This window comes from Lissotriton helveticus, chromosome 8 (assembly GCF_964261635.1).
Source record: "Lissotriton helveticus chromosome 8, aLisHel1.1, whole genome shotgun sequence".
Lineage (NCBI taxonomy): Eukaryota > Metazoa > Chordata > Amphibia > Caudata > Salamandridae > Lissotriton > Lissotriton helveticus.
Genome location: NC_136069.1, coordinates 1,350,048,250 through 1,350,074,284, shown reverse-complemented (window position 1 = coordinate 1,350,074,284; position 26,035 = coordinate 1,350,048,250). Strand labels below are relative to the sequence as shown.

At 40.3% G+C, this 26,035-nt stretch overlaps 1 protein-coding gene across 1 annotated transcript in view; it reads left to right on the top strand.

The window, feature by feature from the left end:
• The window catches only part of TMPRSS7 (transmembrane serine protease 7), a 434,671-nt gene extending 409,470 nt beyond the window's left edge, over window positions 1-25,201 (top strand). The window contains exon 19 of the mRNA XM_078658964.1: window positions 25,031-25,201. Within this exon, the coding sequence (XP_078515090.1) occupies window positions 25,031-25,201 (171 nt within the window). The remainder of the gene's footprint in view (window positions 1-25,030) is intronic.
• Window positions 25,202-26,035: the final 834 nt, after the last annotated feature.

Below are 26,035 nucleotides of genomic sequence, written 5' to 3'. Positions count from 1 at the left end.
GAGAGCATATGGATTTATTCCAACATCCTATGCGGATGATACTCAACTCCTCTTTCCTTTCAAAACCCTGACTCCCGAGGTTAAGAACTCTTTCTCCCTAGGGATGAAAGCAGTGGCCAGCTGGATGTCTTCCAACTTTCTACAGTGCAATGTAGGAAAGACGGAAGTCATGTTGTTTGGGGAGGTAAAACGACTTTGGACTCCGGACTGGTGGCCGCAAGATCTTGGCCCAGTACCGGAGCCTAAACCTACTGTCAAGAATCTAGGAGTACGTTTAGACCAGGACCTTAACCTCAAGCAACATGCCAATCAGGTGGTGGGATCCTGCTTTCACATTATCGGCATGCTGCGTAAAATCTTCCCCCTCCTACCTGACGGGAATAGAAAGATGTTAATACAGGCCTTAGTCATGAGTCGCTTAGACTACTGTAACGGCCTGCTGCTGTCTGCCAACGAGGAAGTCATGACCAGACTACAGGTGGTCCAGAACACGGCGGCCCGTTTGGTCTTGAATGTTCCTCCTCGCACTCCTTCAAAACCTCTCCTGACAAAACTTCATTGGCTGCCCATTAGACAGCGGGCAAAATTCAAGGTATGCTGTACCATACATAAGAGTTTGAATGGTATGGGACCTGCATATCTGGCAAACAAATTTGTCCCCTATAAACCCTCCCGCTCTCTTAGGTCTAGCGAGCAAGGTCTTTTACAGGTACCTAGAGCCAGGAAGGCAAGACAGGGGAGTAAAGCACTCTCAATTGCCGGTCCATCCCTCTGGAACAGTCTCCCTAATACCCTTAGGCTCTGCAGGGACTATCTTCCATTTAGGAAAATGCTGAAAACTCTCCTATTCAGCACCTAAACAGCCAGCGTACTACTGATTTCATTGGGGCAGAAGTCAAAAGCACGGAGATACTCCTCTGGGAGTCGATGCCAGCGCGATATAAGCCTGAAATAAATTAATAAATGCAGCAAACTACAAACTATGGGTATGATGTTAGCATCTGCACAAATCACAGGAAGTTAATTTAGAATTTGTATTGCAATTTCATACACCCTTGGTACAGATGACTTACTGGCCTCGAAATTTTAAGTGGCTCTCCCTACGTAGGGCCACTCCTAACTGAGAAAAATCCTAACTTTAAGACTTTCGGTATTCACAGAAGGCATTTAGGAGTCCTAAAGTTAGGAGTCCTAACTTTACTACTCCTAAACTGCGAAAAATCCTACCTTTAAGACTTTCGGTATTCACAGAAGGCATTTAGGAGTCCTAAAGTTAGAACTCCTAACTTTACTACTCCTAAACTGCGAAAAATCCTAACTTTAAGACCATCAGAATTCACAGAAGGCATTTAGGAGTCCTAAAGTTAGGACTCCTAACTTTACTACTCCTAAACTGCGAAAAATCCTAACTTTAAGACCATCAGAATTCACAGAAGGCATTTAGGAGTCCTAAAGTTAGAACTCCTAACTTCTGGTAATATCGAAATGAGTAAGTGCCTTCTGTGAATACCAAAATGAGTAAGTGCCTTCTGTGAATACCAAAATGGTAGTAAGTTTAGGATTTTGTCTTAAGTTATTTCTGTGAATCGGACCCTTAGTTCTTCAAGCCAACAACCTCCTTGCTTTTTCCATCCATGCCCATGAAGCAGCTACCTGTGTCTGGAGGCAGACAAATGAACGTAAAGAGATGGGCTGGTGGGGGGCGTTATGATATTTAGTTTTTGGGGAACATCCATAAACGACAAAACTTTAACAACGTGGTACTGTTACCACGCTACTTTTACAACACAAGTCGTTACGACGACTTGCACTGGGGGGCGCTCCAGGATAGTAAATAGTTTAATTTACTATCCAACTCCTTCCCTAGAGTCCACAGGGACGGGAGTTGGAATAGTAAATAAAACTATTTACTATCCAGCGCCCCTCAACGCAAGTCGTTATAACGACTTGCGTTGTAAAACTAGCGTGGTAACGGTACGCGTTGTCAAAGTACGCGTCGTATCGTCATACATCCTTAGTTTTTAATTACTTATTATTTGTGCCGAAAAACACTGATATAGCTTCGCTCATAACATAAAACTAACACAGAACAACCAAACTTGAGATCAGTTCATTCATGCCAAAAGAGGGATAGTGTAAAGAAAGGGAAGTAAATTACTCACAGTGGGCATTCAGGGTTCCTCAGTAGGTAAGCCGGTTAGATGCCAGCTATATGTCCTTAGTTGTGCGTTCATGTTCAGTGTTTGGACACAATATTGGGTCCAAATTATCATGTGAACAAAAATTGTGTCAAGAATACTGAGGAGACGGATATTGTGAAGGTAAGCTTCTATGGAAAAGCAAGGTTTTACCATATTTAACTCCACATCTATGTACCTTGATGATATACATACCGTCAAGGTATATAGATATGGAGTTAAGAATAGTAAATCTATACTTACCTATTTGCACTTACCTTCTCGATATTTTGATCGTTGTTATTTTTGGCACTATGTTCTGTCCACACAATATTTATGTCCTCAATATTCTGTCAGTGATCCTCATGTTCTCTGTGCTAGACATGAGAAAATTTTATTGAATTTTTTCACACTCTTGGTTTAAAGAACTTTGAGCACTAGATGAGTCTTGCACCTGGTGTGGAGTAATATATTGCTGTAGAGACTGCGCTGTTGTCTATTGCTTCAATACTTTACAGAAGACTGTGATTCTTCCTTTTATAGGGAATCCAATGAAGCAATTTTCAGAATGGCTAATCTCATCTGAATTTTAACAAGTGCATAAAGTTGTTTCTTCATGGTGCTGATGATGTGGTGAGGAGGCCAGCTATGACAGTCTTACCACCATGGCAATGAGACAGAACCCAAGCCTGAACAGACAGTCCGTATTATGATGGTATCTTGTACTTTTGTGGTTTTTAAACAAAAACCGAAATAAAGTTTTATTGAATTATGATGGTTTTATTACTGTTTTAACTTTTATCAGAGATTCAGCATATTACAAAATGATCTGACGGCAGACACTTGGCAGTTAGAGAGATGAAAAAACAGCTCCAACTCCCAGTGTTGATATTATTTCATGCATTTTCAGAATAGGGTGATGGTCTTCCCAAATTCCATTATTTAGACTCCATAGATAGATACATAGAGATAGTTCAACTGAGCTTCTCAGGAACTTTACTAAAAGGGTGAACTAGAGGATTCAATGGGTTCTATGATGTACATGACACAAAGATCTTTAAGAATCTCTTTGAGTTTTCCTCTCTACAGTAAGGGACCATGCCTCGCCAGATGCATTACAGAAAGAGCCCCATCCTTTAACACTATCTGATGCTCCAGATTTATGTAATTTCGCAATACGTTAATAAAAATGTTACTGAATTGATCACACAGACAGATTGATCAGCTCTGGGATCTAGTCTGATCTCCATCTCCTCTTGGTGTGGCAAGCACAAGAGCGGGTCCCTTTGTTCTGGAATATATATCTTACCATTGGCCCTAGGTCCCTTGAAGACTGCGTCGCATCTTCCTGATGGCAATGGCTTCTACATTCTGGGGTCTGTAATTCCCTCTAAAAATTTCTCTGTTTGTTCATTACTTTTTGCTATGTTGATGACAGTGTTTAGTGTTTGCTCTGAGCCAGCCCCTAACCACCCATGATCTTTTTGCTATTGTCCACATAAAAGACTGTTATTTTAGGACCTAGTCATAATTGTTGTTGTCAAAGTTAGAAATTGCCACCAAAGTCCTTAAGACTGTCACATAGTCCTCAATAGATTGACCAAATTTCTGTTTCCTAGAAAAAATCTTAAACATTCCATTACAGTGTTGATTTTACAGACATACCAAATCAATACTTGCTAAAAAACATAGCCTAGAATATTAAAATTGGTAGCATTGTAAAAGCTGGTAATAGCTTAAATTCTCTCAAATCTTCACTACCCAAACATCTCTTGCCTAATGAAAGCATCCTTTACAGAGAGCAATGATTGCTCTTTAACTCCTAAGCACAGTCTAAGAACCTCATATAGCAAATTCTCCATTCTATAGGTGGTTCACGTGAACAAAGAATTAAGAAAAAAGTGTATGAGTATGCCAGCCAATATTTAAGTGTTCTGTTTGTAAGTGCACCAATAAAGGAAAGGAGAAGAAAAACAAATAGTAAGTTAGACCAAAGTAGTCACTCATGTCTCATAGACCAGTGGTTGAATAAATGTCCCTAGAAAAGCAAACAGATCTTTACACCGATTGTCAAAATGCTAAGTTCAGTGGTAGCAATAGAAGTAGATTGCCAAATACTTCATACCTACTCAAAGCATAGTTAGACCTCAGTGAATGGTAGAGAAGATTGCAGTACTCCGGATAATCAGTTTCTAACTTTTAGAAAACAGTATTAATCACACATCACTATAAAACAGTCCCAAAACACACCTCTGAGTAGCATGTTCCCTGGGTTCTGGGTGTCCTTGATACTTACCACTATCTCCCTTTCATTGATTAGGAAGTACACATATCACTGTTTTTGGAACATTCCTTCTGTGTAAGCTCTGTGCTCTTCTTATAATGTTGCTTCATATCATGCTGTGTAAGATCCACAATTGATGTGATGATGAAAGTAGCTAGAGCATTTCTGAGGAAACCTGTGAAGTTATGTGTTTCTTTTTTTTTTTATTGGAGTTTATGGTGCAGTAAGGAAATACATAAGTACATAGCCATAAGCAAGGTTTAAAAACATCTGATACATATAAGAATAATTAAAGAACACAATATTTTATATGGGGGTGAGAAAATATATAAAGATCTGTCAATAAATATAGCACTACAGTACACTTCAAATTCTTATTCTATCGTCCATCCATTTCTTAACCGGGGCCCATAATCGTCTACCCATTTCTCGTTTTTTAGCACCTTTAAGTTCATAAAGGCCAGACTCAATATTGTAAATGGCCAAGAATCTGGACATCCACATCTGAAAAGACGGGGATGTTACATCCTTCCAACCAGCAGAAATAATGATTCTAAGCACGGCGACCGACATAAAAACCAAGGCAGCCTCGTCGTCTGTTAAAACCAATTTAGAATCTCAGCCAAATAACATTAGTGTTGGAGATAGATCGATCTTATGACCTAACAGCCCCTCCCAGAATTTTGTTATTCCATCCAGGGCGGGGGTCAATCGTTCACAGGTAAAGAACATATGTAGTAGGTCAGCTTGTCTCTGATTACATCTCGGGCAGCAATCATCATTCCTAACACCCCAAGCAAATAATTTCGCCGGTGTATGGTACAGATTAAAGACTGTTTTAAAATGTTGTGCTCGTAAATGGGACGCCCGAAAAATCTTTTTATTCAAGCTTAATGCTAGGTCCAAATCTACATCCGGGTTTCCCAGTTTAGTTGCCCAATCACTTTCTACTTTTCCTACATCATCCTGTAATCTGGACACCAGCATGTTGTAAATATCTTTTATCTTCCTACACCTTCTTCTCATACCCTCAACCACAGGAAAGTCTACGAGGGGTTTGAGCTTTGGTCTACAAGCCTGTAAGATACTGGAGATTTGCCCATATATAAGCCATTGATTTGAGGGGAGGCTATATCTCCTTTGCATGTCCTCAAACCCGCTTATCCTATCTCCTACCATTAGGTCTCCAATAGTCTTAACCCCTAAGTTCCTCCAGACTCGTAGGATCCCGTCATTGCTTAAGTGAGGAAAAAGGCTAGAGTTAACCAAGAGGAGTGAAGGGTTGACTTTAGGAATATGAAATTTTTTTAGAATTAATTTCCAAACTTGCCATGCACCTAGCAGGATCTTAAATCGTGCCTTTCTATAGAACCTAGATTCCAGTTCCGTCAGCAGTAATCCCGTAGCTTTCTCCCCCATTAGTAGATTGAAGATGGGAGGGGGACCCTGGTTATCTGTAATGGTCGCATCAGTGTCGCATTGAAACAGGATTGACATCTGGGTTAGGAGACAGGTCCAGTGATACAGTCTCAGATTCGGAAGTGCCATTCCACCCCTTTCCCACGGAAGGGACATAAGGGTCGTTGAACGTCTAACCTTACCGTATTGCCATATAAACTTAATAAAGACAGACTCTAATTGCTTCAAAATTTTCTCTCGATATATAGTGGAATGGCTCTAAATAGTTATAGCACCCTTGGGAACATCGCCATTTTTACAACATTTACTCTCCCGACCAGCGAAAGATGAAGGGCATCCATCCTTTTCAGTTCTAGCTCTATGGATTTAATAAGGGGTATGTAATTCTCTTCCACTATCTTACCCACTGTAGCATTTATCCTAACCCCTAAATATAAAGCAGAATCAACATGTTATGTGTTTCAATGTAGTCACATAGTGCATCTTTCACAAAGTTCAAGGGGATGCAAAAGGGTGAAGGCCACAGTGGAATACAATATGTTCCAAGGGTAGTGGATAGCCACTGTAGCGTGTTGACAATGGAAAGTGTCATCATATTGTGCAGTACAATCATGGTTCTCCATCTAAGAAAATAATCTGACTCCCATTTGATTAAAGTAGCCCATTAGATGAGTAGGAAGGATCAAGGGAAGTAAATCCATTGCTCAAACCCTCTTCATCGCCAGTCATGAGCCTAAGAAAATACTAGAGGCTGAACTGGGTTTGAGGTAAGTAGACTATTCATGAGTAGGCGAGGTCACAGAGGACCAATGGGGGAAAGGTGTGGAGTCATGGTGAAAACCATCCTAACTACTCACTACCTACTAATACAGTCCCAGGTTCAACCTTGCATTCCAACATTCTTAACACTACACAATCCATATGGCATTCCATCATACTTCATCCAGTGCAAAACCAATCACCACAGGTTAGTAGTTGAGATGATGCAGATTTTCCAGATTGACCATGAACAAGAAAATGAGGAGATTAAAGGCATGATATACGGTTTGGGGAGACAAGCACGCAGATTTACTAAGATTTTGCACAATGCAGAGCACCATCCAAAGTCTCTGTATTCGGTCAAATGATGAGAGAAAGTAACTAGTAAGATATAGTGTTGTTTTTCTCTCCCCTAGTGCTGGCACACTTTAGGGTGCCATGCCCCAATGCACACACGCTTGCGCCATAATGCAATAGTGTGTGAATCCTGTCAAACATTGGTCTTGTATTTGGATGGGGACTCTATCAGTACAGAACCGTTACTTTAATACTTTTACCACTATTTACATGTGCTATACAGTGCAACACACATGCAAATTGAAAAAATGTGGAGGCTTTTAAAAGTTGCGGTACTGTTAAGCCTCAAGTATAATATTTTGGCGCAAGTCTTTGTCTACAAATGTTAGTAGACAAGTGTTTGCATCAAAACCCATTAGTGGTTGCATGAGATGTCCATCTGCCTCCCATGGTACGAGCCTTGATGAACAGTAGTGCATAGTGCTACATGGTATAGAATTAAGGTTTTGTGTATTAATCACCTGGATTATGGATAGTGAATTAATTGCTAATATTATTTTTATTGGGCATGTAACTGCAAATTAGATGACGTTCCTCTCTGCCATGGCAAAGATTAGTGAGGTAATTTGGTGTTATATTTATCTTATTCTTGAGAGATTGAGCTTTAGCATGAAATATTATATATTCGAAACATTCCATTTTTGTGGGCTAGTAAGAAGCCATGTGTGTATAGTCTCTTGCATAGTTTTCAAGTTCTCAAACATGGTGTTTTCCAAGGTTCAAGATGTTTGAGAACATTTCAGAGAAAGAGATGCAGGGTTTTTGATAATGTCCAGAGATGCTTTGTGGTTTAGTTCTGAATGTGATTGCTTGCTGGACCAACCATTCAAACTGATCATGTCAGAATGATTTATAATTCAGATTTCATGGCCTTCAGGATTAAAATATTATGCTGCTTGAGTGATATTGGCTGTGTATTAGAAAGCCATGAAAGTGGTTATGTGATTGAATTGCCCTGAAATGAAGGAAAGCGGACAGAGTTAAGAGAAGGATATAAACTCAGATGGTCTTGTCATGAATAAATCTAAATATTATGGGCAAGAGTACAAAGGAAGAGGGAGAATGTGAATGAGTCAGGGCACATTTCCACTGTCTGAAAATGTAAGCAATATCTCTTCTCTTTTCTTGGGTCTGCCTTAGCGTACCATTAAATAGACAGGAGGGACTAAGATGGTAAAAGAAAATCAAGAGGTGTGGCGAATCAATTTTCAATGAGAAGATGAGGTCATGGTTCATTACTATATCTGGAATTTCACAAGTGTGCGCTTGGGCTGAATAGCTGTTTATTATACATCAATGTTGTTCTATAAAATGTCATGTTGGTATAGGTGATGAGGCAATTTCAGGTATTTCAAAGAGAACCGCTCAATGATTCCCTTGTTATTTTCACCACTATGAAAATAGGAAAATGATTAACGAGGCACAAACTTGATGAGAATGATTAAGAAGCATGGGGGTTACTTGTGGCCTTTTTGTAATCAGGCATACAAGCTCACAAGCAGACTGGACCTGAGCCTCAAACTGTGGACTTATGAATCTGAAAAATGCAACAACAGGGCCATCGGTTCCAAGTGGTGAACATGGAATTTAATGAAGATCTAGGCAGAGATGTGGGCTGGAGGCCCATGAGAATAGAATTTTCATCTGCTTTCAACACTTGAGATACTTCCTTTCTCCACTAACTCAGTCAGCATTGTAGTGTAGTTCCTATATTCCTAATAGGCTCTGCGCTTTGGAATAATATAAACAGCAGTGTAGACGTAGGACTGAGGTCGACTAGGTCTCTACTGACCATATTAGACTTAATTAGTTTTGCCAGCTAGCTCAGAGGTCACTAGAAACTTTCTCGAATGTTCAGGAAAGATTTGTCTCTCCTGATTTAGACAAGAAGGGATTAGCTTCTAACAACCATATAACATGACAAATTTGCTCCCTCAGAATAAAGAGTGTATCTCTAGAGTCGTGTGAAAACAATAGACAATTATTTCACTCAGTCAATCGTGCGTACTTAGTTTCACCTGAGTGCAGAGAAATAGAGAGACGGGCGTTTTCAATAAAAAGGTGTTATTTATTGAGCAGTCTTTTTTCTCATGCAAGAGAAATGAATTGCCACAATTGCAATACTTAACATAAAGTAAAGTGCGTACAGTAAAAGCAGTATTATGAAATAATACTGTAAAAGCATTGATATGGTTTCTTAGCCACATGATACTTTAAAATGGATAAAATATATACATACATAAATACATTGACTAACGTCCTCAACTGGTGCTTCTAATCTACGCCTACCCCGGTGTACCTGACCTAAGCCTAATACGTGGGAAGGAGTAAGTAAGTTGCAGTTTAAGTTAAGTTGGTTTTGCCAAGGATCTGGATCAAGAATTCTCTTAAGGGTTTAGTCAGCTCCGTACCTTGGTTCTTAGAATGAAGGAGGTCTTGTATCTCTCTCTCAGGACTCGATATCCCAGCAAACCGCAAGGGCGGCTGGAAACGCCGGAGCTGGATTTTCTCGGCTGGAGAAAAAGACAGCGTCTTTCTCAGTGCGTCAAAAGGGAGGGGCGGCTTCCTTCGGCTCCTCACATCAGCTGGGCTTCCGGGCAAGTAGATAGCCGCTCTGCTCCAAACCACCGTGTGTTTGCTTAAGGCAACGTTGGTATATTTATACCTGAAAGGTGCCGGGTTTGACGTAAGGTTGGACATAAGACGTCACCAAGAACTAACAGTTCTTTCTGACTCTAGGAGTTCTTGTGCAAATCAAAACAAGAGCAGGGGGATTTCCTGGGCTGCTGGAGGCTTGGTTTGTTTAAAGAACGCGTTGTACTTTCTAGGAGTCTAGGGGAGTAGCCATGCCGTATTTGGGCTGCATGGGCTATTACTAAAAATGGATATGATTCTTATGCCTTTATAAGGATATTATTTATTATAGCCACATTAGGGCATAAATCAGGAATATCGAATTAGGGTCCTAGATAGAAACACAACACCCACTCCACAAATGAATGTCCATCATTACTAAAAACTAAGCAATATTAAACATAATGATGCATGTGTGTTTTCCAACCCACCCCAAAATACATAAATTGCATTTGAAATGGTATATGGCAAATACATGAAATATGAGTATTGGTACTGTATGCTTTTTAAGCAGTGTTATCATTCAGTTAAATGCATATATATATCAGCTGAATGAATTCCAAAAATTACACATGAAATGGCTCTGAATACAGAAAAGAAGGTCGAAACCATTCCATCACATATTTATACAAATGCTGTACATGTGCTAGAGGCTGAGGTAAAATATTGTCTCTACAGTTCCTAAAATAGAAGCTCTGTTCTCTAAGAATAGTTCTACTTTAAGCAGAGTACTTTGTACCAGAAAAAAGGGTAAATATTTTGGAAGTGAAAAAAATTAATTTCGCTCTCAAGGAAAAAATAGTTCCAATTGTTTTCAGTAGCTGTGTTTATCAAAACTGAAGGCCAAATTCAGAGTTCAGGGAACGCTGTGTGCTCGTTGTTTTAAAAGTTATTCTTTTTGTTCCGGGGAAAACATCATTTCAGATAGACTTGCAAAAAATTGGTCTACAACATCAGGTGAAAGTTCGACCAAGTTCGAAAATGCTGAAATTGTGCATATGTGAGAATGATTGCTATCATCGATGTCAGGATCAGCAATGCTCACAGAAGGTTGTACCTGTTTGGTGCTGCTTTCCTCTCGTACTTCCCCGCCACCTAATCGTAGTGGTGAAGTCTCAACGAATGCCGTCATCAGAATCGGTAACCGCTGGGGACAACACGATGCATGAGTGGTATCTGTACCCATTGGTACTGCTGATGGTAGTGTAAGACAGACGTCCAACACGCATTCTTCTCCGCATAGCAGACATCGAAGCACAGGTAAGATGCAATCTTGCCAGATAGGTCTGAATGAAAGAAACCAGGTTGCACTTAGATCTCTTAGCCGGGCCAATCCGAGGACTCTAGTTATCTGGTCTCTGAAGCGTATAGCTAGGATCGTTTCTTCCAATTTAGCTGGAGTTTTGTCTGTGGCTTGGCTTGCCATATCGGAGCAGAAGGATCAAAAATAAAATTCCTGCTACGAGTTCCAAAAGTAGAGGCAGACCGCCGAAGACAGAATGGACAAAATTCGGAAAGATGCCCAGAACTGTTTCAAAGGGTGTTAGCAGTCCCCAAAAAATTGTCTTAAATACATGTGCGATGCCACTGGTATCAGACATGTTTAAAATTTGGCTCAACATTTCTACGAAATGTACGGGGCAATTTGTTGATAATAGGGAATGTATCTCTGCTGCTGTCCTTGCAACTTGCAGATCATACGTCTCTTTGGATGAGGTTAAAGGCACAGTTGTCTGCAAAAGAATAGACTTCATTCTGCTTAAAGTATCAATAAGAATAGAAGAGATATTCAAACGAGGCCATATTGCCGCCTCCATGTCTGGATTGCTGTTTGGATACAATACTTGCATACAGCAAGTGACCATGGAACTAACGCTGCTCACAAGATAGGCTTTTCCTGGCACCATGCCACAACATCTGTGGTCACTTATTAGAACGTAGCTGCCGTTGGAAAGCTGCCTGAAAAATGGCTCTATCTGTGCTGCAGGAGTGCCGTGCAGGTGACATGAAAGGTTATTCGAAGACCCTTCGCAGGCTCCATGCAAGTTAATACCTTGACACAGGAGTGGACCACTTAGTGATTTTTTACAATTGTTGCCACTAAGAAATACCTCTTTTTTTCCTTCACTATAACATTTGTGTGTATAAGGCAAATTCCATGTTGACTTGATGTATCCGTTACCCAACCTTTCATACAGGCCTGCTGGTATATATTTTTGGCAATACTTAAACTGGAAAGTTGTTATTGGGATTGTAATCGTTCCGTGTATTATCCATTCAATGACAGGTCTCTCTGACATTGTCAATGGTAATCTCTCAAGTTTTTCAATGCTCAGAATCGTATAGTCTGCTCCTTTTTGTGCCAAACTGATTTGTTTATCAGTAAGGTTAAAGATAGAGAATAATGATGTTACGTTGATTAAACCCCATGGCACGTAGCCTGAACTCAGATTTTGCAACGTCCAGCCAAGCTGTACAATAGAACGTAATTGGGACTGACCATGTTGTAACATTAGCAAGTCCTGCTCTATTATATCAATAGCAGATGATACAATGCTGTCCAGTGAATATATTCTGGAGGACAGAGTCGTTAACCCATTGTCCACTACAGAAAGTGATTTTTCCAAATTAATACGATCAATTTCTCTTATTTTTTCAGCTGTTTCAATTTGTGTTACTTTCCAAGGCTCGTTGTAAGCAGCGTATATACCGGCGTATATGAAACGTTTTTGACGCTGTTTGCGTGGTCCCAGTATGAAATCACGCAAGTCAGCACCGTCTTTAAGTAAAGTCAAGTGTTACTTAATTTCAGCCAGTGTGGATTTCTGTAGCCATTCAAGGCAGAGTTTCCCTACACTGTATGTTGTAACTATCCCTGGATGTTGTCTCTGGGAGTATCTAGGGTCTGGCCTGGTCTGTTTAAACCCCTGTGTTTTGTTCAGGAATCTATCTTGACAGTTATTTGTGTCTGTCTGCCAGATCAACCATTTTTTCCAATCAAGATTTGTTCTATTTTGGTGTAAAATATGGGATACGTCTATCTCCACATCTTTAGTGCTATTACTATCAGGTATGGGCTTCGGAATATTCGGTTTATTTATAGTCTTTTATCTTGGCTAAACCAAGACAGGTTGTTTGCTAAATGGTGTCATTCAGGAATATTAAATGTTCTGGGATCATGCAGGCTCTAAATAATGCTTCTAAACCTTGGACCTGCCATTCTTTTGTACCCCAGATGGTTTTTGTTTCAATGTTGTTTTTCCAGAATTCAAAACCAAATGTAGTAATTTTTTCATAAAATGTTTCAGAATAAATCAATTTAGTATTTGTCAACATTGTTTTCATTCCTGTCTTATTTAACATTTTAAATTAAAACGTTTCTGCATCACTTGTGTTAAAACCTGAGAAGTATGGGAATTTCTCATAAAATGTTTTCGAGCTGTCTTTACGTGGTGTTGCACAATGTTCCCATTGATTATAATTAAAAACATTTCTAGGTTGAGCAGATTTATGCAAATAATGATGACCAAAATGATTATAACAATATAACTCTTCATAATTTGATGAACCCTGCAAATAATCATGTTCTGTGAATTTAGCTGACATTACTAAATCTGACATCATATTATTAATATTTTCAATGTCCCAATCATCAGAAAAACAACTTGGTTTTACAAAGTCACTTAATGAAACCTTGAACTGGTGTGGATATTTCAAGAGCTCAATCGGGCCATAAATTTCATAATCCGTTTTGTCCCATGCTACCCCACCGGGTATTGGATTGGCTGTGATGTTCACTGGTGACAGTTCTCTTTTTGTGATGTGAGAGGATGTGTGAGGCTTTAGGATCAAGTTGATGTTCTGACTTGCTGTGTCCATTGTACTATATGTTCCATCAATGAATTTTCCCAAACATAGAACCATGATGAGCCAAAGCAGGAGGAAAAGTACACCTAACACAATCCAAAATTCAATCCATGGTGAAATCAGATATGTTTCTTTGAGTTGATGAAAGAGTTCAGTTACTTTGTCTTTGAAAGTTTTTTGTTGCTGGCATTTCTTCATGCTCGCTTGGATCTTCAGAAAAGTCATCGAAATTGATGAAGTAGCCAGATGCAGTTCTGTCAATTGTTGGAAGTGCTTCCGAATTTTCATTTGCTTTTGGATTTTTCTTTGTTTCACTTGCGTAGTCCGATGCTCCATCATTGTAGAGTGGTGTTTCTTGACGAACTGTTGCAATTTGGGTTTCAAGAGGCACAAGTTCCATGGCTTTTTTGCATAGTCCTTTTTTATTCATTGCAGGTTTATCAAAAGTGATTAGTCTTTCAGTTTGAACCTCTTGGATTGTAGCTAGATTTGGTCTTCTGCTATTTCTTGGGAGTCCACTGGGCCTACTACTTATTATTGGCCACATGATTGTGGTTTTACCAGGTCGATGGATACAACTCGGTTCTCCTTTTTACCAGCAAGGGGCGGTAGTACAACTGATCTTGTTCCGCTGACAGCTAAGACAGGTACTGCTTTTCTGTAAGAAGGCCCAAATTCCTTCTTCACCGCGATCTTTTCTCTGACCAGATCCCCAATCTTTGGAATCCAGACAGGTCTTGCTGGGACAGGTGTTTTTTCTTCAGTGGCCGTTGGCTTTAGCTTTAGATTACTCAGACTTCTTCTTGTTTCATTTAAGTCCTGTAAAACAGCCAAACGGTCTTTGATATCAAAGGCTTTTTCTTCTACCACTGAAGTGTGACTATCTAAGTCCTGGATATGCATTCTAGTACCGAACAATAGTTCGTAGGGAGTGAGACCTTTTAGAGAATTTCTTGGCAGATTGTTAAGACTACGTTGGACACTTGTTAAATGTTTGACCCACCCATCACCCGAACCTAATACCCTCGCCGTTATAGATTGCTTTATGTCACGGTTTTTTCTTTCCACTACCACATTTCCCTCAGGATGGAATGGAGAAGAGTACCGCAATGCAATGCCTATGCTGGTCATGGCCTCTTTGTAAGCCCTAGAGCTAAACGCAGGACCCTGGTCAGAATGTAGCATGCCAATTGCGTATATGCCGATAAAGACTCGCAAATCTTTTATAACAGTTCTGGCGTCAGCCGAGCGCTGGTGTCTGCATTTAAATGAATCTCGTGCAGGAATCCACTTTGACCATGATATATTTATAGTTGCCATCCCTTTGTAAGGGACCACAGTGGTCCAGGTAAACACACGCTAATGGTTTATCTGAGATTAGAAGGGGCGTCTGTGCTGGTCGTTTCACTGTTGATACTTTTATTCTTTGGCATATTTCACATTCTAGAACATAGTTCCTAGTTTGTTTTCTCATGCGCGGCCACAAATATCTCTGTTTTAATAACGATATTGTGGCTGAAATACCAGCGTGTGCAGAAGCGAGCCCTTCGTGTGCTGCTAAAATTAGTCCTAATCTGTGTTCCATGTTTGGAATTACACTATCCCCCACTCCAGGGATTCGAGCAAAAGGAACATTATTCGCATCAGTTATGTATGAGTACTTTACTGGAAAGCCTTTCGGGAGTGTTTTTATATCATCTTTTACTGAAGCACTGACAGCTTGCATTATATCGCTGTCTATTTTTGTTTTTGACCGGGTAATAGCAGCTATGGAAGCCTTTTGCACAGCTGCCTTCGCGGCCTCATCAGCCAATGAATTCCCCGCAACGTGAACGCCATCACGTTGATGACTCAGTGTATGTATCTCATGAGTCTTTCGTAGTTCTTTCTGTAAAAGAACTACTTGTTCCCAAAGCGTTTTATGCTTGATTGTGCCTCCTTTTGCATCTTTGAAGCCGTTTTGAACCCAGTTCTGCAAGTATTCATTATAAGACTGGACGCATTAATATGAATCGCACACTATTGGTGTGGGGAATTCGCGATCGGTATTTTCAAGCGCCATCCTAAATGCTAGTAGTTCAGCTCGCTGAGCTGGAAAATCTCCTAGAGATTGGGTTTTAGTGACCAGTGGTCTAAATTTTCCTTCATGCCAATGACCTTTAACAATCGCGCACGCAGCACTGTAAGCTTGTTTACCCCCAACTGCGGGTTGTGCTGATCCGTCTGTATATATTATACAGCCGTAATGTTCCAGAGGCAGGATTTCGGTCGGCAGTGGACATTCATATTCATATTGGAGAAATTCTTGTGTTTTTAAATTAGGATCAAATTCTTATACTACTTCTGTTGCAGCAAGAGAATTAACCCATTGTATCCATCTCGGATGTAGTGCTTTAGTATTTGAATGCTTGCCTTTGTCACTGCTTCTAGGGCAGGTATTGGTGTAACGATTATTATTCGTTTACCTTGTGCTAGGGCTCTTTCTTTTGCTACCGCAGTCTGAACCGCAGTTAGAATTTTTTCAGTAGAACTGAATTTCATTTCAGCTTGTGTGTACAAATGTGATTTGAAAGCTATTGGTACCGTTTCTCCCTCATTAGAGGTTAGGTATGTAAATCCGCATCTTCCTGGGATGACTCGGATTTCAAGGTTGCGTATGTTTTCGCGAGTTTGTAATTTAGTTTTAGCTAACATGTCTGTTTGCAATGATCTTAAAATTTCTGTGTGTTTCTGAGTCCAATTTATTGGTTTGAAATCAGGTTTTATTAATTCATAGAGATGTTTAACCCTCTCTGCATAATTTAGAATGTATGTTCTTCCGAAATTCAGGAAACCTAATATTGATTGTAAGTTCTTCAGCGTTTTAGGTGTTTGGAGTACAGCACACTTCTCTAAGAAGTTGTCTGCTAGGCTTTTGCCTTCACTTGATAATTCATATCCTAAAAATAGGACAGTTAGATGAGAAATTCGTGACTTTTTAAAGTTGAATTTGTAACCCTCAGCTGCAAACCCAAGTATTATGGTGTTTACTCTTTTCAAGTGAGTCTCCAGGTCATCATCTGTGAGATAGATGTCATCGATATAAGATAATGCCTCATCATCATATATTTGTAGTAACTCTGTTACTCTTGCTGAGAATAATCCTGGGCTATTCTTGAATCCCTGTGGGAGTCGACAGAAGTGTTTTCTGTGACCCCATTATTGAGAAAGCGGTCAAATAGCTGCTTTCAGGTGCAATGTTTTGACAAAAGAAGCCATTTGAGATGTCTAATGTCGTTTTATATTTTTTGCGCACGATGTTATTCATTAGTGCTGCACTGTGTGAGTTTTGTACTGCAAATGTTTTGCAACATGAGTTAAGGTGTCTGTAGTCCAAAACTAGACGATATGAATCGTCTGTCTTGGAGACAGGAAACAAAGGATTGTTCATTTGTGAGGTGCATCAATCACCCCCTGATATTCAAGTTGATCTAATATCTCCCTGACTTGCTTTTTAGCTTCTTGCTTAACTGGGTACTGCCTTTGTGCAGTGGGTTGATTTTTTTAACTGGATTTTGTGATGAGGAGAATCCTCATCCCATCCTACATGATTTTTATATAATGCAGGAGCTTGGGCCACTGCCCATTTTCTTGCAAGTGTATATCTTTTATGAATTGGAATATGATTTGAGAAGGCAGGCATAATCATTTCTTCGCCATGAGGGCACTCCCTGACAAACTCTGGTGGCCAGTCTTTCTCAGCTAACAGGATGGCATAGCCTTTCGAAAGGTTATCCCAAAAGAGACCCCTTACTTTCCTAGTCTTGTCCCCCTCTATACGTAATGTTATTTCGTATAATTCATGGGGCTTGCTAACTCTGGTGTCTGCAGTTTCCACTTGAATGTATTCATTCGTGTCCACTGTCTCCAGAAGATTCATCAGGATCTTGCGAGCTATGGTCACTTCTGCTGCGCTGTCTAGCACTGTCTGGGCCCACTCTCCGTTTTTCAGTTGTGTCCTCAGTATCCTCGGCATGTTTTATTATTTTAATACTAGCTACCTTCTTTCTTGAAAATTTTAATTTTTTACTTTGATGAGCAGGTTCCTTGTCTTTGGACTTGACGTGCTCTTCTTTGTGTTCTGACCGTCCTCTTCTTTCCGATTTCTGTGAGGAAGTCTGAAAAGATCGAGAAGGACGTGTATCAATATCTTGATATCTATCAGGTTTTCTCAATTTATCCCAATCTCTAAGGTTGTATCTTTTCTCAGAGGGCTCCCTCTGGGGAGACTTGCCACCTCGTTCTGGAGATCTATATCTCCGTTGAGGAGACCTTCCTCTGGACTGGAATCGTTTTTCTTTGGGAGTGGATTGTTTATTACCATCGCAACTGGAGTGTTCAGATTATTTTTAATAAATGTTTTTTCAGGATTTTCAAGTAGTTGGGGTTTCCCACCCAAACTATCTCTACCTAGTTCTTCATATGATTTTTCTATGATTCTGGCAAGTTCAAAAGGTTGCTCTGCTATATCTGTTTCTTTTAATTTCTGGAAATATGTTATATCCTCCATTGCCAATTGCACTAATTCTCTATATGCCTTTGTTAATTCTTTTATTTTAACTAAAAGTTCTTCACTTGACATTTTTTCAATGTCAGGATGTGGTATGTAGCTGGCTAGAACCGGCCACGTCGCTCCTGGTCTACCTAGTGGACTGAGCCTGGTGATGTGATTTTGATGTTTTAGGGCGCCATTAAACTAGAGCAGGTGCTCTTAGTAAGTTAGTGGGATTTCAACGTCCTCGAAAGGAGCATATTCATCCGGAGGTTCCCCTATTTTGTAATAGTGGAATTCGTGTGTCACAGCGTGTGCTGCTGGAAAATGTATCCATGAATAGAATACCTCTGTCTGTCGATATTCATGGGCCTCTACCACGAATACGACTGTACCACCTCGTGATGATACTCCATTTTCTATAGGTTTTTTAGTTATAGTTCTTCTTACATTTACCGGAATGATTATAGCATTCGGGTCTTCATCTTGGAGACTTATGTCATCCACTAGGAGTTGAGCTGCTATTCTAGCTCTCTCCCTTTCATCGTCGCTTTCCGTCATTTTTACTAACAGAAAGTTTTTGTTGCAGATCAAGTTTCAAGGGAAACAAAGATTAGGTGCACAATATTTTGGAACACTGTTTCCTTCAACGTTGACTAAACCAAAAACTAATACATAAGAATCTCTTCCTACTAAGTTCCGGCGGATTTTAACCTTTTACCCACTCCAGATGTCTATTGGAGTTTTTACGGGAAGAAGGGTCTGTGTGAAAAAGCACGACTGAGTAACTCAAATGTCTTGCGTTAGATTATCGCCTTACCAAACCTTGGTCGCCATGTAGTGTAGTTCCTATATTCCCAATAGGCTCTGCACATTGGAATAATATAAACAGCAGTGTAGATGTAGGACTGAGGTCGACTAGGTCTCTACTGACTATATTAGACTTAATTAGTTTTGCCAGCTAGCTCAGAGGTCACTAGAAACTTTCTCGAATGTTCAGGAAAGAGTTGACTCTCCTGATTTAGACAAGAAGGGATTAGCTTCTGACAACCATATGACATGACAACTTTGCTCCCTCAGAATAAAGAGTGTATCTCTAGAGTCGTGTGAAAACAATAGACAATTATTTCACTCAGTCAATCGTGCGTACTTAGTTTCACCAGAGTGCAGAGAAATAGAGAGACGGGCATTTTCAATAAAAAGGTGTTATTTATTGAGCAGTCTTCTTTCTCATGCAAGAGAAATGAATTGCCACAATTGCAATACTTAACATAAAGTAAAGTGCGTACAGTAAAAGGAGTATTATGAAATAATACTGGAAAAGCATTGATATGGTTTCTTAGCCACATGATACTTTAAAATGGATAAAATATATACATATATAAATACATTGACTAATGTCCTCAACTGGTGCTTCTAATCTACGCCTACCCCGGTGTACCTGACCTAAGCCTAATATGTGGGAAGGAGTAAGTAAGTTGCAGTTTAAGTTAAGTTGGTTTTGCCAAGGATCTGGATCAAGAATTCTCTTAAGGGTTTAGTCAGCTCCGTACCTTGGTTCTTAGAATGAAGGAGGTCTTGTATCTCTCTCTCAGAACTCGATATCCCAGCAACCCGCAAGGGCGGCTGGAAACACCCGAGCTGGATTTTCTCGGCTGGAGAAAAAGACAGCGTCTTTCTCAGTGCGTCAAAAGGGAGGGGCGGCTTCCTTCGGCTCCTCGCATCAGCTGGGCTTCCGGGCAAGTAGATAGCCGCTCTGCTCCAAACCACCGTGTGTTTGCTTAAGGCAACGTTGGTATATTTATACCTGAAAGGTGCCGGGTTTGACGTAAGGTTGGACATAAGACATCACCAAGAACTAACAGTTCTTTCTGACTCTAGGAGTTCTTGTGCAAATCAAAACAAGAGCAGGGGGATTTCTCGGGCTGCTGGAGGCTTGGTTTGTTTAAAGAATGCATTGTACTTTCTAGGAGTCTAGGGGAGTAGCCATGACGTATTTGGGCTGCATGGGCTATTACTAAATATGGATATGATTCTTATGCCTTTATAAGGATATTATTTATTATAGCCACATAAGGGCATAAATCAGGAATATCGAATAGGGGCCTAGATAGAAACACAACAGCATAAAAAGAAGATGTCAAGAAAGCAGACTTCATTTCCCACTGTCCATACCTAGATTTCCCATCATCCATATGCATAGGAAGTGACATCACTGGTTCCCCCCCAAAAAGTCTTTAAAAGAAAAAGCCAAAGAAGATTACTTCATTTCCCTTTGCCCAACTGCACAGGGAGTGACATCACTGGATCATCCATTTGAGCAGGAAGGGGAATCACTGGATTTCCCAACATCCATTTGCACAGGAAGTGACATCTTACTGGTTTCCTGGCAAAACTGTCCCACCATCAATCTGCACAAGAAGTGACCACCGGATTTCCCATCATCCATCAGCATACTAAGTGACATCACTGGTTTCCCTTCCATTGTACCCTGTGCTCCTCCCACCTCCCAGAACCTTTTTTATGGTGACTGCAGCATGGATGCAACACTGGTGAGCCAAAGGCAAGCTTTTGTGTGCCCGTCCAAACCTGGGCTATGCCCAGGACCAGGAACTCTGGTTCTTCCTGTACCCACTGCTACACTGCTGTGTGCCTCCATGCTCTTAACCCTGCCTGCCGCTCTGCTGCCACATCACACCACAAAACACAGAAGAAACATTCACATGCACCTCCTGCAAGTTCTCATGCACTCTTCCACATCCTACACCCATCACTCTTGTACCAACAGCATCCATTACCATACTCACTTACCTCACACAAACCAGCCACGTGCTCATGCTCACACAGACCAAACACCACCCAAACAACATGAACTCACATGCACAGGAGATATATGACCTACTGCACAACCATACTCCAGACCTGCTCTTCCTCAGGTACACCTGGCTAAAACCAATCTCTGCACTGTACAATGCTTCAGCCATTCCCACCAGGTACAAGATCGCCAGGCAAGACCTTCAGCTGTGATCTGTCATGCGGGGTCGAGAAAATGAGGGATACCATCCACAAAATCCCCATGCATTTTCCAGTGACGTTTTTAGACAGCGCTACAGCAAAAACTGTTGAACAAAATTACACCAAATAGATCTTGATCCAGAAAGCATGCTTTCTATGATTTAGGTAAATTCATTCAGTATTTTTTTTAGATATTAAGCCCTGGGACAATTCCCAAAGTCCTAAACGGAGGGCTTTCAGAATTCAGACCTCTATGCCTTACTCGTTTAAAGAGTAATGTTTGCAAAAGAAGCGTGGATGATGTCATCAGTGATGTGTTCAGTTAGATTCAATATAACATTGTTTCCCCTATCAAGCCATAACAGTTTGTGCATACAGTTAAAATGAAAAACTGAAAATGTAGCAGTAAAATGTAGAACTACATAAAAACAACAATTCATGGGAGATGCACATACAACCCCATAAGTGTATGAAACCAGACCAGCTCAGTCATTTGACAAAAAGAATAAAGTGAATAATGCTCAGAACATACATGTAAAAGACAGTTTGTTACAGGAACGAGGAAGAGCCCTTCTGTCAAACTAGCCACATTGCACCGAGACAATTGGCAACCGCATAAGTGTATGGTGGCTGACAGTCAGATTTGAGTATTCAGAGAGTGGTACCATGACTTCTAGTGCCTAGCTGCCTACAAACAGCTGACAGCCAGGCAGAACGTGCACAGGCGTATGCAGGGCAGGCAAACATTATTTTTGGGGGGGCATTGTAGATAGAACAAACCGTAGAATCAGATGCCAACCATTTAGAAGTAAATTATTTGAGTGGCAGGGTGACCACTCTGAACTGGAAAGCCAGCTTTCTATCCAATGACACTGTGATAGTATACCAAAACTGCTCGTAAACACAGGACGATTTAAAATTAAGAACTGCAGCTGACAAGTGGCACTGGCAGCTTTGTTGGCTTCATAAGACAATATGTTGGCGCAGTGGACCTTTTTCATAGTTTCCTTTGAAGGATAGGAGCCCCTGAAGGGTTCTCCCATTGCTACCCCAAGCCAATAGAAATGTGTGACTGTTTGATGTTATAGAGCTAGTGAATTTTGTGAAAATGACCAGTCTCAATAACATCCTGGAGATCAGTAGCATAGTGAACTAACTCAGGAGTGGACCATAGGCGCCTCCAAAATAATAGGGGGCTCAATCTACATTTTCCCTCCACCATTTTCACACCCAAATCAAGGGTCACAGGCTAAAGAGGAGTACTGGTAGGGAGAAGGTCAACAGTTCTCATAAATTTTTCTCAGATCTAGTTAGCCCATCATTATTGGTAAAGCCTCTCAGCTCTGCTCCATAAAGCGCAGAGCCCAATGCCTTTGCTTAATAAATTTTGTAGAGCTGCTGCTATCGGTCGACTACAAGGAGCTTGATGTTCTCTGGAAAGGGCTCCCACTATCTGTTTGTGCTGAATCATGGCGTAACATGGGGCTTCCAAGACATAGTAGCAGACAAAGTGACTCCTAGATAGATAAAGGAATCCACCATCTCAAACGATGCTCCCTCAGATACAAGTTTCCCTTTAAAAGATTTATATGGAATGAAAAACATCACCGTAGTCTTTGCAGTGTTGATTCCAGGCCCCAAGTACAACAGAACGCTCTAAAGTGGCAGTTTTTGAAGCTCAATTGGGATCATGGAAATCAGCAAGGTATTATCGGCAAACAGAAGGATAGGTGTTTTCACACCGGCTAGAGAGGGGGCAGCCATGTTAGGCAAAGATAGACAATGCACAATATTGTTTAAAGACAACAAAAACAAAGAGGGGGGCCATAACGCAACCTTGACGAACGCCTCTGGACATAGGAACCCTCTCTGTTAGCTGGTCGTGGGAGCCCAGACGAATTCTATCATAGTTATTTATCATGTAAGCAAACCACGATAGACAAGACATCCTATTCCCTATGGCACTAACAGCTTGCCACAATTTGGTGTGAGGGTTCAAGTCGAACGCAGATTTTAAATTGACAAAGGCAACATAGAGGTTGCCTTTGCCTATCTCTATAGTCTTCCAATAAATTACCAAGAAGACTTGGTCAATTGTCATCATATACACACACACATATCTTCATTATTCACACCTCGTGGAAGTTCTAGACAATATTTATAATTATATATGTATCATTGTTAAGATTCAAAAACCATTTCAATGGTTGGTTTTAGCTCAAGTTCCTATAACCCTGTTCTAGCTAGACTCTGTCCTATTCTTCGTCAGGTGTTAGTAATGTTATTAATCCAAGGCAACAATACTTATCAACCAGTACATCAGCCGCGGGTCGTGGAGGGAGTTACGGTGGGGCAGGGAGGCGGGGAGGGGGAGGGGCAGGGTGGAGGGACCTAAAAACTGGCATATGGATAATTACAGGTAAGTAAACATTGTAATTAATAAAACGAATTTCGTTTTAATAATTAAATTGTGTACTTACCTGCAATTATCCATATGCCAGTTTTTAGGTCCCTCCACCCTGCCCCTCCCCCTCCCCGCCTCCCTGCCCCACCGTAACTCCCTCCACGGCCCGTGGCTGCAGTACATATAACTTTTATGCATGCCATTGACATTGCAAGTGTACAGATATGACTGTGTGACATTTGTTGTTTCAGATCTTTCAGACCTCATGAGAGAGACATGACTAGTCCCCTGAAATACCCTTCCCTTGAGAAGTCCTTCCAAGACTTTGGCCCTGGATAAAGTGTTCATGTGCACTAAAAGGATTAGCACCTGAGATGGATGCCGTTTTTTTTAAGCTTGTTTTGGTGTTAGTCCAGAAACATCTGCAGCCTCTCATGCAGACTTCTGTGTTCTGGCTCCAAAAATAAGAGCTTATAAAGGAGATGAAAATCACTCCTCCTAACTGAAATGAACACCTGCTCACATGTGATTGTCTTGAATGCCATTGTATTGAACTCAATGACTAAAACATGCAAATTGCACATGCCCGTAAATTTATATTTTCCTCTCTGACTGATAGAGACCTCTAAAAATTTAACTTTCGATCAAAGTCCATTTGAAAACAGACAGAATGACTTATCATTTCCTTCCCTTTTCCGTAACTGAACATCACAATAGAATGACCTAAACTCTTGGAACACATCCAGAAACACACGAAGCTCTTGTCTCATTTTCTGGACAACTTTCTGAAAGTGTACGTCCCAAACACTGCCTAAAGTCCCAGCGACCAAGAATGAAAGTAAAATCTTTCTGAACTTAAAGAAGAACCTCTTTGAATTATTTTCACATACTTACATAGAAAACAATTCCACTCACACATTAGTGTGTTTGCTTGGTTGGTTAATGCACTCAGTTGATGAATATACAAGGCACACGGATTAATTCTGTGTGAATACAATTAAATGTTAATTCTAATAATTCTAACAGGAGCTGTGCTTTTGTGCATCATTCATAAAATATTTTCATGTAAAATGCTTGTTGCACTATGTAACTGTAACCTGAAATTGTTCTCTTTTTAAACTGCTTTGCAGTGTTAAACTGTTCTCATGTAAAGCATTTTGACATCAATTGGCCATGTTTGTGTTAAAAAAAATCCGCTAAAATAAATAAATTTAAAAAAAAGGAAAACACAGACAATTATACATTATACAATTATACATGTCCCTAAAACTAATATAATTTAAAACCAGTGTTTCAAAATACGGAAATGAATGTTTGCACAATCCTGAAAACATAATCACATTCGATTCTTTCCTTGTATGTACAGCCCAGAGGCCTCTGCATGCCAATGCTCATGCTCCTATGTTCATTAATTTTTTGTCTCAAATGTGCGATTTAACTTGCAATATGCTCTTGTTGGGATTAGCAAATAAACCTTGAGGCCCACTGGTAAACTCTTTTTTCTCTGTTCCCGTGTGCATGTGTGATGCTTGCATAACATTTTATGACAAACCAATTAAAACTGATGCATTGTTTTATTTCAGGGTGATTCTGGGGGACCCCTGGCTTGTCAAAGGAATTTAGACGGAAAATGGTTTCTTATAGGAATCGTTAGCTGGGGTTATGGATGCGGAAGGCCCAATTTCCCTGGTGTTTACACACGAGTGTCAAACTTTGATTCCTGGATTCAACAGCATTTACCTTCTCTTTTGTAACTAACCTTCATTTGGAATAAAATATAATTATATATATTAAATATTCATATGAAAAACAACAGCAATATAATCTGTGTTTTATTTGCTTTTGCTATTTGACTCCACCAAGGTGTTTAATAATGTACTTTTGTAAATAGTCCGCTGCTGCAGATTTGGCCTTTGGTTGTTAAGTAAATTGCTAAGTAATAGAGGCAACTCTCAGCCAAGTCAAGCATATGAAGATGAAAGGAATGAATCACCCAAGATAGAAGCACGGAGGTCAGGGGATCAGGTGTAGCATAAGAGAGCCCACATAACTTTCAGCTCTAGAGAGGGATATGCTCTAGCCTAGTGGTTCATAACCTTTTAACTTCTGTGGTGTTGTGTTGTATAGTAGTGTCTTTATTACGTGTATTATCAATATGTGTCCTTAGTTTGAGCTGTTAGGGTTTCTCTAGTTTACCAGTGTGGATTTGGGATTGCATGAGGGAATGTGTGGTTGTGGGTGACAGCAAAACTTGTCTCTGACTGGTGTAGTAAGGAGCTGACGGTTGCTGTTGCTTCGTTGTTGGGGCTTTCAGCCTGATTCATGAAGCTAAATGCGCTCGCAAAAGGGGCAGATTCTCAGAATCTGGTCCTTTGCGAGTGCAATTTTTGCATTTGGGATTCATCATCCCAAATGCAAAAATCGCTAATAAAGAATTAGCAAATATGCGAGGATTAGCATTTAAGGAATCTCTATTAGAGATTCCTTAAATGCTATTCATGACACATTTAAAAATTGCGATTTTGCAATTTTGGGCCGCTATTTACCGAGAGGTCAGACCTCTCGGTAAATAGCAAAAACTTAGAAAA